A 16,032-nucleotide genomic window follows, 5' to 3' on the forward strand; every position below is an offset into this window, starting at 1 on the left:
AAAGGATTCCCACACACCTTCAATTTGTAAAATAAAAACAAAAACTAAAAAACAGTTTCCGTGAAGCTCAGTAAAGTGAAGCGCAATAGAATGAGGTATGCCTGTACTTCGTTTCTAGACTGCAGTTTAACACACAAGATTCTAGGCAGTACAATTTAAATGATGAGGGTTTTTGTAAAATGCCTTTGGAATTTTCCAAGAACTGAGTTGTCTTAAATATATATGTATTTGTTGTTGTTGTTGTTGTATTTTTTAAGACAGGGTCTTACTCTATCACCTGAATGACAGTGGTGCAATCATCGTTCACTGCAACCTCAAATTCCTGGGCTCAAGCAATTCTCCCACCTCTCCCAAGTAGCTAGTAATACAGACATGAGCCATAACACCTGACTAATTGTTAAAATTTTTTGTAGAGATAGCCATAAATAAAATAGCCATAATCCTGGCTAATTTAAAAGATTTTTTTGTAGAGATGGGAGTCTCACTATGTTGCCCACGCTAATCACAAACTTCAGGCCTCAAGCGATCCTCCCACCTCAGTCTCCCAAAGTGTTGAGATTACATTTGTTAGCCACCATACCCGACTAAACTTTTTTTTATTACCAAAATGGGAGAAGACGAAAGACAAAAGGAAGAAGAGGTCTGAAACTAAAATCTTGCCATGTGTGGGATTTGTGAGTAAGGAATAGTATTAGTTGATCTGTTAGTAGAAGTAAATATTAGAAATACGTAAAATGTCTTGCCTAGACTTAGTATATAATAAGAACTTTAAAAAAATTAGTTCCTTTCCTTCCTGGAAATAATTATGATACTTTTTTTCCTAATGACATGAGTCTCCAAAATTTTTGGTTAACTATATTATCTTTTCCTTCATGACGTTCCCCTGATCACTTCCACCCTTCCCTCTTCCCCCATACGCAAAGTCTGTGTAACTATGATCAAGGAATGTTAGAGTCAGTTTTCTGGGCTACCCTTCCGTCTGCTGTAGGAATCTTTAGGAGAATACTACCACCTGATTTTGTATGTAAGCACTGAAGTTGTTATCCTACTTATTTCATAAGTGGTATCTTCTTTCCTCTCTGTCTCCCTCAAAACATCTCATCTTGATACAAAATAGGGAGTTTCAACCTTTGAGGAGAATTTTCCAGGAGCTTATGGGTGACAGTCTGACTTACGGTATATTTATTTAGATCTGCACAATTTATAATCTTGTTTTGCAAGCCGCCATGTGTAATGTTTTGATTCATCATGTTTTCTACCAAATAAAACATCTTGTGTTTATTTAAAATGTAATTTGTATTTCTATTAGGTTGATGTGCTGCATGTCTTGAAAAATACCTACTGAGCATGTTCATGTTCATGCAGTAGCCGTGTTTATGAGATATATGATGTGATTTAGTTAAAGCTGAACATGGGGGTATTTAAAATCTGATTATTTAGAGCATATGTTTTGGCAATACATCACTTACCAGATAGATTTCTGCAAATAAGAAGCCTTTTAAAATGAATGTATAATAAAGTTTTATTTTAATAAAGGGGCCAAGAGCATTAGAATTTTATATAGCTTCATGCTATTATAAATGCATCTTGTTAAAATAATATAAATCTAGACATTGTAAGGAGTCCTTTTAAATTGAAATTCTAGTGTTGTTATTTCCTTGACTAATACCTTCACATCATACTTCTTTGTTCGTGGCTTTCATTGAGAGCACTAAAGAATCCCACCAGCAGAACATGTCAGAATGGGTTGAGACTTTATGTGCTTCACTGTCTGTTAGTGATCATCTCTTGCTTTTCTTATAGACCATGGCAAAAGTTATAACCACTGTACTGAAGTTCCCTGATGATCAGACCCAGAAAATTTTGGAAAGAGAAGATGCTCGGCTAATGGTAAGTTCTAGAAGTAGGCTCTAGATAGAAGAAGATGATATCCCATCTGTTTATATTCTGTCTCATTTATAAGGACTTTTGAGTTGGTAAAATAAATTTTAAGATTTCAAATCTTTATTATATCACAGCCTGAAAAATGAGAGGGAATTTACACTAAGACATTTAACCAAGGGTAAATGTGAATGGATGCCCTCAAGGAAAGGAACAGTCTAATTTAATACTATATAAGAGGTTGACACCCATATATGCTATATGGAATTTCCAGAACTTGGGCTTTTTTTGGAAAGGATGGAAAAGACATTTGTTCAGGTATATCCAGTAATAGTTTTTTAAACCAAATTATATCATGATGTTAGATGTTTTATATATTATAGTTCTTTATTTCATTCCAATTGATTTCCAAATACATTAATTCTGGGTGAAAGAATTTAAGCATTCTTGAGCTTTTGATACCTTACGGGGGAAATCAGACAAACAACTGAGTTATTTTTAAAAACATAGTGTGAAGTCAGCTGTAATTGAAAAATGAAAGAAATACACACTGTGTAAATTATACAAAATTCTCCATGCCACAGTTAGTTTTGCCCTGGACCAGTAATTTAATAAGGTCCATTCTAGGCAGAGTGTAAAACTTGAAAAATTTGGGTCCTGCATTCAGCTCTCTTTTTCTGCTTCCTTTCCTTGTCTTGATAGTAGCCTGCAGAGCCCTCCGTGAATACCCTCCTCCTCCCAATCTCTTAACCTATTTCATCATACCAGCGCTGGTTTTCTTCTCTCTCTCCCCTCACTAAAGCAAGCCAACATCTTTTCCTTAGTGGTGGGTTAGCGTGTGTCTGAGCATCTCCAATAAAGAGCATAAGTCACTAAGTCCCAAAGCATCTCATCATATCCCAACAGATTGTTTTCTTACAAAAGTTCTTGATTCTCTTGAACTCAAATCTCCTTCTCTACATGATCACCTATTTGTTCTGGTTCTAACTCATAGAACTCAACCAAAAATCTGGGGATGACCTAGATGGAGGAGTTTTCCCCCTCCCGGCTAAATAATACCTCTTACACTTACAGCCTTTTATGAAGTTCCTCTGACCCTCTGCACAAGGTCAGCCCTGAAGGGACCCCAATGTCTCAGGCACATTCTGACCACTTCTTGGTCTCCTCTAAGCTCATCCTAGCTTTCCCTGACCTTTGTCCCAATGCTTCATTTTATATTGTATTGTATTATATACTTCATTGCCTGTTTTCTGAGGTAATTGCTATTATTTTGGTTAGCATTTAATTGTTTTTTTGTAAAAATCCCTCCTCCGCCACTCCCTGGCATTTAGTAGCCTGAAAAGCATTGCTCTAGTTATTTCTGATTATAAATATTTTTGATAACGAAGTATGTCACTATAATGTATACCATTCATCAATAGAATGTTATTTTAAATTAGAATGAACATCTAATTCTACAAGTGTGAAATTTTGTATCCATGAGTAGAAATTTTTCCTTTACTGGGTAAAATAGCTATCTTTGTGAAGATACAAATTTCTAATACAGTTTGAGCCTGTTGACATAATTTTGTCATTATGGTCCAGTTTAAGAAAATAATTTTAAATGATACAAAAGGGCTTTTATATAGTTACCTGTATTCATTCTCCCATAGCTGCTTTATCATCTTGATGTTGGAATATGGCAGACTTTTACTGCATTTTCTCAGGATTTGCTGTATAGTATAGACTCATCTTAAGTCACTGCTGAAGTAAATGTGGTAGGAAACATTCCCCTTCATTCCGTATACACATGCAGTCTTTGGTTGATTTGCTTTGATGAAAAACAAATCAAATTGGTAAATGTAGGTAGTGAATCAATAAAACTCTTTTAAAGCAGACAAAAAAGCTTCTTTTTGTTAACTTTTAAAAAGTCTTTGAAAAACAGACTGTTTTCTTCCTGAATACAGTGGTATTCATTCTAGGTAGGGATGAAATGTTGGCTGACTTATCCTTCCTGAAAGAATCTTCCTTTATCCCAGAGGTTGACCTGCCCAGAAAGAATGTTCTACTTTTCTACTACTCCTTTAAGCAAGTCTCATCCATCATTATCTCTTGCTTAATGAATAAGTTCAGTCAACAGTCGTCTACTCTTCTAGTTGTTACAGGAAATATAGGAAAATAGAAGATACAGAAGACATTGGTTGTTGACCTTGTGGAACTTTTCATTTTAGGGGGAAGGTGTAATATCCATTCATCTATTCATACATGAATAAAAATATATGCTTAAGTAATATTATTCAAATAATAAAGATGCTTAGGAAATAAGAAATTTTATGATGAACTGCATTGAAATGAGGAAGGCCCCAAAATATGAGATGACATGAATTAATCAATTTGAGTCAACTTTTGTCAGTTTAAGGAGATTCTTGATACTTGATAATGTGACTCATGATTGTTTCACGAGTATAAGAAAGTTGAAGCAAGAGTTACCTTTGTCAGAGATTGCCATCATTCATAAAATGAGCAATAAGAATCACTGTCTTTGAATAAGTCTCTTGAAGAAATTTCAGCTAATTTCATACCTCTCTGTCCATTGAGCTGTAGCTCATTAGAACAAAACACAGGTATGAAAATGACTTTTCTTTTTCCAACAGAAAGTGCACATGATGAAATGTATAGAAAACAAAACTGTAGGAGTTTATTAAATAATCATTTTTAAATGATTTAATCACATTAATTTTAAATGTATACATCAAAATGGATCTTTTCTGTAAGTTTTTGTAACTGTGCAGCTATGGTTTCACTTCTGTTAAAATCAGCAACCCTAAGTGTTTTGTTATTTTTGCCTAAGGGCTGAAAAGGTGGTATAAGAAAACCAAAACAAACGTAAAATATGTTGCCAAGCTACCCCCTCTGTCAGATTAATATTTGCGATGCTTACAAGAGTGTGGATCGTACTTCTTGTTGACAGTGTACAGCCCATGTTAGTTTTTACATTATTTATCAGCTATTATCAGAGGAATACATTCTAAAAACTTTGCTTTTTGACCATGATGATTATACATTTACTTTGTAGCACTAATCAAAAACTTTCTATGACTGCTGGTGAGGTACTTTTCAATATATCTTATCTTTACTATACTTTGTTCTCTTCAGTGAGTTTTATACTCTTTATGTAAAAAACCTCATTAGAGGATACAAGTTATTACTGTTTTCAGAGTTTAACCAATCTCGAGTAGATTTTATAGATGAGAAATCACTATCTGTTAAGTAAGGTTAAATTATAGAGCATAATTACAGTCTGGTTTATTTGAGGGTCTTGGTGTATAGGGAAGGAATCTTAGTCCTTTGTTGACTTGCTGTGGAAACTCAGGCAATTCTCAGAGCCTCTTTTCTTCACAAGACTAACATAATCTTATTAGGTTTGTCGGGGAACCATAGTACAGTTGTCTGTGCTGAGTGATAATGTAGGGATGGTGATGATGATTATTTAGCCTCCTTATAGCAATGTGTAGAACTAGTCTTTTCTGGAAAAAGAGACTGGAAAGGTAAACAAATCATTTATGTGTATAATAAAAACCATTAAAGACCTCAGTAGGAGAGTCAAGTCACAGGATGACACCAGCCCACAAAATGCCCCCATCTCCAGCTTCAGTACCTTAGAGTGCCAGCCACATGCGATATTGCTGGAATGAAAGCCTAGATCTCAACAGCTTGATTGCTGTATGACTTAGAGCAAACCGTTTTCATATTTTTGACCCTCATTGGTAAAATGAGATTGTTGGATTATACTATCTCTAAGGTTTCTTTCCCCATAAAGTATAAAATTTTGTTTTAGATTTGTTTCAAGTAGGAAAAAGAATTGCCTCTAAACAGCAGGCAGAAGTTAAAACAAAATGCACATACCAAATGCACGTATCTCTGTTTTTCCTAGAACAGCCTTTTTTCCTTCCTCTCAATTTTTAGTTTACTATATCTTGCTGTTTCATTTTGTGATGGTTTAGGTAGCTTAGATGGCCAGAGTAGACTGGATATTTGAGTACCACAGTATGGGCAAGAGTGAATACATAAGTCCTTGGCTTGTCTAATTGTTTGTGTTTTTATTGAATAAAACTGCCTCAGAAGTACACCCTAATTTTTTTAAAGGAGAATATTGTTACATTCTTTAAGATAATTTCATTAGGAAAGTTTATTGTAATTGGGTAACAAGTCATCTCAGAATTGAGAGAGTCCTTTGTTATATGGAAACCCCTCTTTAAAAGTTTTCTTAGACATTTTTCTCTTTAGAGTGCTAGCAAAATGTAATGACATAAACTGACACCACTGTTTTCTTGATGACTCCATTAAAGAAAATTTCTCTTCTTTGATGGAGAAGGTTGGCTTGTTTGTGTTCTCTGTCCATTCTAGTCGTGTATTTCAATTGCTCTTTTGTTGACTCTCCTTCAGCTTTGCTTTCACACTGATTCTTGGTGTTGTATATACTTCTTCATCATTCCTTGCCCTGGACCAGTCTTGTATTCTATTAACGTCTCATTTTCTTCCTTTGTTGGAATTTTCAAAATTTCCTCCGAATTAATAAAATCATCAGAACTTTTCAGCATTGCTAGGTACAGAAGTTTTCCATTCCTACACGAGGTTTACCCTTTCCCTTTGCATGGGCTCAGAAGATGCATGCAAGGTGGGTTCAGGAAACACATATAAATAAAACTGACACATTGTAGAAAATATTGCACATGTCAAATACATATTTGTTTTCTTGAGAGTGATTTTTATTCTGGTATTGGTAGAATAAGGTAATATGTGATCATTGGAAAAAACAATGTAAGCCAGAAACATAGAAAGGGAGTCCCTCATGATCTTCAGCCTCCAGACTACTTCTGCTATGCCAGTATCATCTCTGTGAACAGTTTGGGAAATATCTCCATGTTTTCTAAGCCATATAATTACATATTTATAGTTATTCCTTTATCACTTACTTTATAAAAATGAGAGTATGCAATGGCTTGCTTTTTTCACTTAATATATTTTTATATTATTCTACCTAATTACAAATTGTTCTCATTCTTTTCAATGGCTGATTGTATGATTATATGGATGTCCTACAGTTTAGTTCACCAGTTTCCTGCTCATTCCATTTACTTATGTTGTTTTCAAGATTTTCAGTACTTAACAAGCAGAGACATAGGGAATATCCATATACATGGGTTTTGTATACTTCTGCCAGATTGGATATATTAACCTCATTGTGTTGTGTGTGTTGTACATATTATTTTCTAGCTTGTCTTTTGGTTTTGCTGCTTTTTACTAACTTTAAATATGAAAAATAAATAAAATGAGGTTTCTGAGGTTGGCCACACTGTCCAAGAATAGACTCAGATTTTATAAACAATCTTTGTTTTTAATGCTGCCATTTTAAATCACCGTGAAGGTAATTAATGATTTTGGACTATGATCATCTTACAGTGGGGCATAGAATTTATTTAAGGTTTGTCACAGTAAAAACTGTATTTGAGATTGAGTTTCCTTAAATTGAAATTTCAGTTTGGGTAACCATTCCTGAAACCATTTCTGATACATTGTTGAATTACAAGATAGTTATTCAGTGATAAAATTGACACATGTTAGGAATGAGAATTCAACATATAGACACATGTCTCTTCAAATTCATCATCATTTTCCCGAAAACTTTTTAGGGTAAATTGGGATTATGCAAATCAAATTTTAATGTGTACTTTCATGGAATTCTGAAAGATCCTTTTGTAAAGCAAATCATTGCCCCATAATTTAACTGGTAAATATGTACTTAAAATATGCAGTACACCTTTCATTATGTTAAGTCTTTAAATGAAAGTTGCAAGTAAAATCTCAGCGACATAATATTTTATTTACCTAGGATATGGGGGGAGGTATTACAGATTCCTTATTCCTTGCCTGTGCACCCTCAATTTGGGGAGATTTGAGAAAAATTTAAGTATAGTCTGTAATCCTATGAACTTCATATACACATATAATCTATGTGTTATATTAAGTCTTAAAACTAACCCAATAAGCTTTTTTTCTTCCTGGCTTTGTAGTTTACTTCACCTCGCAGTGGTATCTTCTGAGTAAACCATCAGTCTGTGCTTAGTTAGCATGTGGTGAGTGAAGAACAATGTCTTGTGTCTTTTGTGCAAAAATCAAATGTGTTGCATGATACTAACCATTTTGCTGAAATTCTTTTGCTCTTGTTTAATGAACATATGATTATGCTATGGGTTAATACAAGTATTTTCTGTTCATTATGTTATATGGATCAATAATAGTTAAAAATTATTACCACCAGTAAGAGTTATATAATTTTAGGAAATTTCATTTCTTTAAAGAGTAAATGAAAGTTTGAAAATTGCTCTTTGAAATTTTGTTAAATAATCCAAAAAAGTATTTATGTAACTTACTTTCCCTTTTGTTTTTAATTTTCCAAGAATGATCTTTGAAATTATGATTGTGAGAGAGAAGTGAAAATCATTTTCTAGATAAAAGTGAAGTGGTATATTTCGTGAGAATTAATCCTGCTAGCCTAAGTAGAGTCAAGGCTAGTCAGAAATAATGAAAACTAGTAAGATTGATTTTAAAGTATAGCTTTATTACTTCCTGGGATCAGACAGTTTAACACAAGACAACACATTTGTCCTGAGGAGAGACCCTTAGGCAGCCTACTTTAATTGTACGTGATTCTTTCTGATTAACATATTACAGTGAAATGGAGGCATACAAAACGTTTCAACCCAGTTGACTGTCTTCATCATTGAAACCCTCTCCCCTCATCTCTACATATTTTTCATGCTGTTAGGTTGATTTAGTACCCCCTAAAAATGTAGCATACATCTTTACCTCAGCCTTTGCTAGAATTTTCACAAAACCAAAACAGATCACAATTAATAGGGCTTCACTGTAATTAAAATAAATACTCTCAGTGATTGTTAATATCCAGCTAATAATACTATCAAGGTTTAAAATGGCAAGATACAACATTTCTCCGTTCTTTTAAGCTTTTACCTTTTTTTTTTCTTTTTCTTTTTCTTCTTTTTTTTTTTAATAAGGAGAGCCTTTATTACCCTGGCTGGAGTGCAGTAGTGTGATCATAGTTTACTGCTGCCTCAGCTCCTGGACTCAAGGGATCCTGCCACCTCAGCCTCCCAAGTAATCGGGTCTACAAGGCGCCTGTCGATTTTTTTTTTTTTTTATTTTGTAGTGATGGGGTCTTACCATCTTGCCTAGGCTGGTCTCGAACTCCTGGGCTCAAGTGATCTTCCTACCTCGGGCTCAAGTGATCTTCCTACCTCAGCTTCTAAGCTTTTTTTTTTTTTCTTTTTTGAGACAGAGTCTTGCTGTGTCACCCAGGCTGGAGTGCAGTGGCGCAATCTTGGCTCACTGCAAGCTCCGCCTCCTGGGTTCACACCATTCTCCTCCCTCAGCCTCCCGAGTAGCTGGGACTACAGGCACCCGCCACCACACCCGGCTAAGTTTTTGTATTTTAGTAGAGACGAGGTTTCACTGTCTTAGCCAGGATGGTCTTGATCTCCTGACCTCATGATCCGCCTGCCTTGGCCTCCCAAAGTGCTGGGATTACAGACATGAGCCATTGCGCCTGGCCCTCTAAGCGTTTATCTTTAAAAGTCTTCTATGCCTACATTTGAGCCTCCTTTTCATTTTAATATATATTATTTGGTTTGCCTTAGTGATTATCCAGAACTGTCTTATTTTTGTCATCCACATTACTGCCATCCACATTACTGGCAGTACAGTGCATGGTTTTGTTAGGTTACTTTGATAATAAATGTGAACATTGAAAAACTGTAAATTCTATAGCTAACCAATTAAGTCTTAATGTTTTTCTTTTAAAAACAATATTATAAATACTGCATTGCACTTGTTATATTATTGCAACTAAATATCGATTATCACAGGAAATATATATTGTGCAGCATTTCTATTAATTGACTGTCTCCTCAACTTTTAGTTTGAAACATTTCAGACATAAGATTTGCAAAAATAGTACAGTGAACACCCATATACCTTTCTTCTAGTAGTGTTTGGCCAGATTTTCTCACTTGTTCTCACTCTTGTTCTCTCTCCATATATATTATTCCCCATTTGTAACATTTGGCAATTATTTACCGACATGCTTGCAAGTATTTGACATTGTAAACATATACTAAGTACTTTAGCATGTATCTTTAAAAACAAGGACATTTTCCTACATACAGTACAGTTATTACGCTTAGGAAGTTTAATATTGGCTAATACTAATATATAGTACATAATACTCAGTTTTTTCCAGTTTTCCAAATAATGTCTCCCATAATTTTTTAGAATCCAGGATCTACTCAAGAGATTTCACTTTACATTTAGTGGTCATATTTTCCTAGTCTTTTTTAAACGAGAAACTTCCCCTAGCTTTTTTGTCTTTCATGATGCAGCATTGTTGAACTGATGTTGAATTTTGTTTCTCACAACAGATCAAGCTAAGGTTTCCAAATAATAACTGACAAAGGAATTTACATATAACAGAAGATCTTGTTGATGTCTTCTTTAGGTTCCTAGGACCAACATGATTGTTGAACTAGTTTTATAAATAATATACTATTAGTAGTACATTATGAGTGGTGAATCATATTGTTCATTTACAAATTGAGAAGACTAAACCTTCCCCTATCCATTTAATATATATGGAAAGTTTGCCTCTATTAATCTTACTTGGTAATTTATTTTTATGGGATTTTAAACTCATACCTCGATGTGACTACTGGTTTTAGCATTTTCTTTTTCTTCCTTTTCTTTTTTTTGAGACGAAGTTTCATTCTTGTTGCCCAGGCTAGGGTGCAGTGGCGCGATCTCAGCTCACTGCAACCTCTGCCTCTTGGGTTCAAGTGATTCTCCTGCCTCAGCCTCCTGAGTAGCTGGGGTTACAGGCACCCGCCAACACGCCCAGCTTATTTTTTGTATATTTAGTAGAGACAGGATTTCACCATGTTGGCCAGGCTGGTCTCAAACTCCTGACCTCAGGTGATCCACCTGCCTCGGCCTCCCATAGTGCTGGAATTACAGGTGTAAGCCACTGCTCCTGGCCAGCATTTTCATTTGAGAAACATTATGAGGAAGACTTTGGCTTTGTCATAGCTGTTTTTTTTCCCCCCCAGCATGGTCATACCAGGCTAGAGTGCAGTGGCGTGAACACAGTTCACTGCAGCCTTGACCTCCTGGGCTAAAGGAATCCTCCCGCCTCAGCCTTCTGAGTAGCTGGGACCACAGGCACATGCCACCACACCTAGCTATTTTTTTAAAAAAAATTTGTAGATAACAGGGTCGTGCCATGTTACTCAGGCTGGTCTTGAATTCCTGGGCTCAAGCAGTCCTCCGATCTTGATCTCCCAAAAGTGCTGGGATTATAGGCATAAGCCACCATGCCCAGCCGGCATTTCTAATTTATTTTTTGAGACAAGGTCTCACTGTGTTGCCCAGCCTGGAGTGCAGTGGTACAGTCACAGCTCACTGCAGCCTTGACTTCCCAGGCTCAAGTGATCCTCCTGCCTCAGCCTCCTGAGAGTAGCTGGGACTATAGGCACACACCATCATACCTGCCTAATTTTTTCTTTTTTTTGTAGTGATGGGATCTCACTATGTTGCCCTGGCTATTTTTAATTTTTAAATTAAATTTCTTAATTCCAGATGAGACAAAAATTTTCACACCAAAATGCTGTTTGTCTTTTGCTATTATGTCATGCTGGGAGAATTGCAATATGTAGAATAATCAGCATACTGGATAAGAGGAAAGAGCTCTTTCTCATCTTTATTTTTAATTTTTTTTTTTGAGGCAGTCTCGCTCTGTTGCCCCGGGCTGGAGAGCAATGGTGTGATCTCGGCTTAATGCAGCCTCCACCTCCTGGGTTCTTGAACCCACCCTCCCAAGTAGGAGGCTACTGCCTCAGCCTCCCAAGTAGCTGAGAGTACAAGCACCACCACGCCTGGCTAATTTTTTTGTATTTTTAGTAGAGGCAGGGTTTTGCCGTGTTGGCCAGGCTGGTGTCAAACTCCTGGCCTCAAGTGATCTGCCCGCCTTGGCCTCCCAAAGTGCTAGGATTACAGGCATGAGCCACCATGTCCAGCCTGTCATCTTTAATTCCAGTCCAATATTTGTGAGATTCAACCAAGTCAGCGTGTTTACTCCTGGGTTACTGTATAAACAGACTGGTAGCATTCAATATGTGGTGAATGGTTGCAGTTCCAGATTTCACTTAGAAATGCCATTTTCCAGGATTGCTGACTATAGGTTGGTTTACATAATTGCAAGAATGTTAATTTTTAGAAGAACCTTTAAGATTTAGTATTTAAACAATTTCTACTTTTTTTTTTTTTTTTTTTTTTTTAAAGAATGGGGTCTTGCTGTGTTGACCAGGCTGGTCTCGAACTCCTGGTGTCAAGTGATTCTCCCATCTCGGCCTCTCAAAGTGCTGGGATTACAGTCATGAGCCACCACACCTAGCCTTATTTCTCCTTCCTTACTGCAGTCTCTAGACCATGGAATAGAATTTTATTTCAAACTTGAAAAAGCAAATCTCCCAAAAAGTCAACCTAAATGTTTTGGGGTTTTTCCCTCCTTTATTCTCTTTTCCTTTTTCTTTTCCAGTCATGGCTCCGATCTTCATCTTGAAGAAGAGTGACATTGGGCGACTGCTGCTTGGAAAACTGTCCACACTTGCTACTCTTTGAGAATGAAGTTGTCATTCAGGGCCCCTCATGTAGCCCAAAGACCAAGAAAAATCTGGCCCACAGATATGTTGCAGACTGCCTTTAAAATAGATTTTATCAGTGGAGAAATGGTGATAGTTTTTTCTTCAGTTTTCTCTTGGGAAGAGTTTTATGTTGTTTAAAAAATATTTTGAATGACTTAACCTGCTTTATGGGCTTACGTAATACTCCTTTCATCCATTCTTTTTAAAGAACGGCTTACCTTTCCTATTTATTTTTAGGGTGATTTTTTAAAAAGACTTGTGCAATACATTTTGAGGTGAAACTTAGTGGATTTTTTCTGATAAATTAAAGCATTTAATTGACTATTTTATTCAGGTTGATCTGTTGAATATTTGCTAAAGACCAGTTCTTTAAGCTAAGACATGTAATAAATCCCAAATGGCAGTACCTCATTGTTTACTTAGCTTTTGTACTTATATTTTTCAGAGGAAAAAAACACTACTGTAAATTGTGAATAGCCAATACATAACTGTATTGTATGCAGATCTGTGATTGTTGGCAGTGTCATCTCTGAGAAACAGATAAATAAAGTTTATTTACTATATAACATTTGTTTATTGTACTTCTTCCTCAGTTGAGATCTAGTTTTACAGTGGTTATGAATGCGTATTCTATTTGGATGAATATAGTGAGGAATTATTTGTCAATATAACTAAATGCTGAGCATTTGAAAAGAATTTTCGTGTTCAAATTTGGTATGACCAAGTTAGAAGGAGCATGGAAATAATACCCCCATGATGTCTGTTTTAGGATTCTGACAACTTGGAAACGCCTCTTCTCTCTGGAATAGACCATACTTGAATTATTTTTTAACTTACTGAAAGAGAAATTTCTGTACACTGAGAGATGGGTACTATTCACAGGGCTTCACACACCCTTCATATTCTGGGAAATACAATACTCAATATCTAGGTATTATCCAATCTCTGCCTCAAGGTAGAATCTCAGTTTTCCAGCCAATCTGGACCTTAGCTCTCCTGATATATCTTACATTGTGATAGAGTGGGGAGCTCTGGGGGACAGATAAGCAAGGGGTCGGCCCATAACCCATAGCTGACTCCTTTACTATTCCAGTAACAGAAGAGGGTCTTCTCAGCACGCAACCACCCCACTCTCCAAGCCTCGGTTTTAAAATCATGGTTTACTTAAATTGGCAACATTTTGTCCCACCAAAGGGTTTCTGACAACAGATATGACTTCTTATCTTTATCTTTTTCTAGGGTAGAAATGGTGGACTCTCAGTGAAATCCATATGCAACTTTCACTCTTTAACCCTTGTATAGAGACACACATGTCTAAAAGAGGAAGGATCAAACAGAGCAGCAAACTTTTTCTATAAAGGCCAGAAAGTACATATTATAGGCTATATAGTTCTGTTGCAACCTTTCAACTCTCAACTCTCATTGTAGTGCAAAAGCAGCCATAGATAATGCATGAAAGCATAGCTTTGTTCCAACAAAACTTTATAAAAGCAGGTCTCAGGCTGGATTTGACTTGCAGGCTGTAGTGTGCCAACCCCTTAGAAAGCAAACAAGCTGGACTTTAAATGTTTATTTAGGGGGCAGGGGTGGTAATCATTTAATATATAGGAGTTGCTCATTTTTCTTCAGTACAGCTATGCAGCCCTTGTTTCAGAAAGGGGTGCAGTAAACTCACTTCACCTTGATTAAGAATAATGGGGACATTCTTTCGATGTTACTTGTTCCAGTGAGCGCATAAATCCAGACACAGGTTCAGAAACTAAGGCTGTCTCCAGGACCTCATGACTGCAGCACACAAAAAGATTGATGCAGTAAATATATTGCCAAAAAATAAGCATTTCACTTTGAAAGGTTTTAGATGTTCAGATATTTAGCAAGAATTTTTGGCAAAAAATTCACTTGAAGTTACTAGAATTCATAGACACTTTGTTCAGGTCAGGTGCATGTACGACCTTAGTGTTGACAATTGTTGAAAATTGTTGAATTAGGTGTTCCTGATTAAAGGAGTGGAACATTATTTCTAATTTTCTGACATATAAGTGTTGACTTTTTTTCTTTCAAAAATCCATTGGCCACAAAACTCATTCTGTAGAGTAAGTAACACACATAGGCTATTAGAGTGCTCATTCATTTTACCTGCTGAATGCCCAGAAAATGGACGTGGCTCAGTTGGAGCTTCCTTATCCTCTGCAGCATACTGGGGCTACAAAGGAGTAAGCTAAAATACTGTACCCAGACTGAATCTTTTCCTCATGTCTGAAACAGCAAACAGGGAAGACTTACTGCCTTTTTTTTTTTTTTTTTCCTGATTCTGAAAGAAATTTAGTCTAATTTTAGACTAAATTTGGAGAGTTCACATGGAGCGTTTCGGCCACTTTACGTCCTAGTTCTTCCCATGAAGTCACCAGCAGTCGCCAGCTTGACCACCCAGTAGATAAGGCACCAAAGCAAGTGGCCCCCAAGATGCCCACTTCCCTGCATGCCATTCATGCCAAGCTCCCTTTCAAAAGTGCCCTCATTTCTGCTTCAAAAGTGAAGTGGTACCCTTAAGGGAGGAAGCCTATATTTTTTTCCCTAAGCTAACTTTGGAATAAAACGTCACTTTCTTACAGCAAGCGACTGAACCTGCATTTCGGTTCCAATTTTGGTGGCCCATGTGGGCTGCCCACCTGGGCTACTGAGGCTGTCTCTGAGGGAAGATAAACTAGAATGGCGGAGGTGGCTACTGTACCATGTGTAGTGGCTGGAAGGCTCCCACTTTATCTTTTTTTTTTTCTCCTTTCTTTCTCACACCCTACTTGTAAAATCTGGCTCCTAGGTGGAGGCCTACCAGGCTATATCTTCCTTTCTCTTCTTTTCTGCCTGCTTTACATCTGCTGTTACTAAGTTGCTGGTGCTGAGATAGGATTCCTTATTTGTGGTCTAACTAGAATGTAAACATTGGAAACTCATTTGAAACTGAAGAAAAAAGTATAAGAGTTTTTTTTTTTTTTTAAATTCATTCTGTGATTTAAAAAACCAAAACCATACCACCATAGAGACTGCTTTACCCAAATTTTAGTTCATAGCTTTTGTTGGATTATATATTGGAGCTAAGAAAGTTTAGCCATGTAAACAAGTTCCAGTTTCACCAAAGAATAGTGTGGATCCAGCCATCTTTTATAAAGTGGTGAGTGTATATATATAGAGAGAGAGCAAGACTCCATCTCAAAAAAAGAATATATATATGTATATGAATGAGACTGATGTTATTAGTTCAATGAAAACAGCTAAATCTTCTGAGCTATCAACAAAATGCCATGTGTTTTCTTAAACACTTCATAAGAACAGGCTTTAACAATGGTTAGTAGGGAAGTAACTTTAAGTTGCATAATATCTCCGTTTTCAGAAGTAATCTAAA

The 16,032-nt window shown here is 36.3% G+C and overlaps 1 protein-coding gene across 6 annotated transcripts in view; it reads left to right on the forward strand.

The window, feature by feature from the left end:
- LOC105480182 (golgin A4) overlaps positions 1-13,198 on the forward strand; it is a 120,434-nt gene extending 107,236 nt beyond the window's left edge. For 4 of the 6 annotated variants that reach the window (XM_011738719.3, XM_011738721.3, XM_011738722.3 and 1 more), the window contains 3 exons: positions 1,804-1,890; positions 7,935-7,997; positions 12,527-13,198. In XM_011738719.3, coding sequence (XP_011737021.2) covers positions 1,804-1,890; positions 7,935-7,964 — 117 coding nt within the window. In that variant the 3' untranslated portion in view covers positions 7,965-7,997; positions 12,527-13,198. The remainder of the gene's footprint in view (positions 1-1,803; positions 1,891-7,934; positions 7,998-12,526) is intronic. The other 2 variants (XM_011738720.3, XM_071091442.1) reach the window with 1 other exon arrangement.
- Positions 13,199-16,032: the final 2,834 nt, after the last annotated feature.

The sequence above is a fragment of the Macaca nemestrina genome, chromosome 2 (assembly GCF_043159975.1).
Source record: "Macaca nemestrina isolate mMacNem1 chromosome 2, mMacNem.hap1, whole genome shotgun sequence".
Classification (NCBI taxonomy): Eukaryota; Metazoa; Chordata; class Mammalia; order Primates; family Cercopithecidae; genus Macaca; species Macaca nemestrina.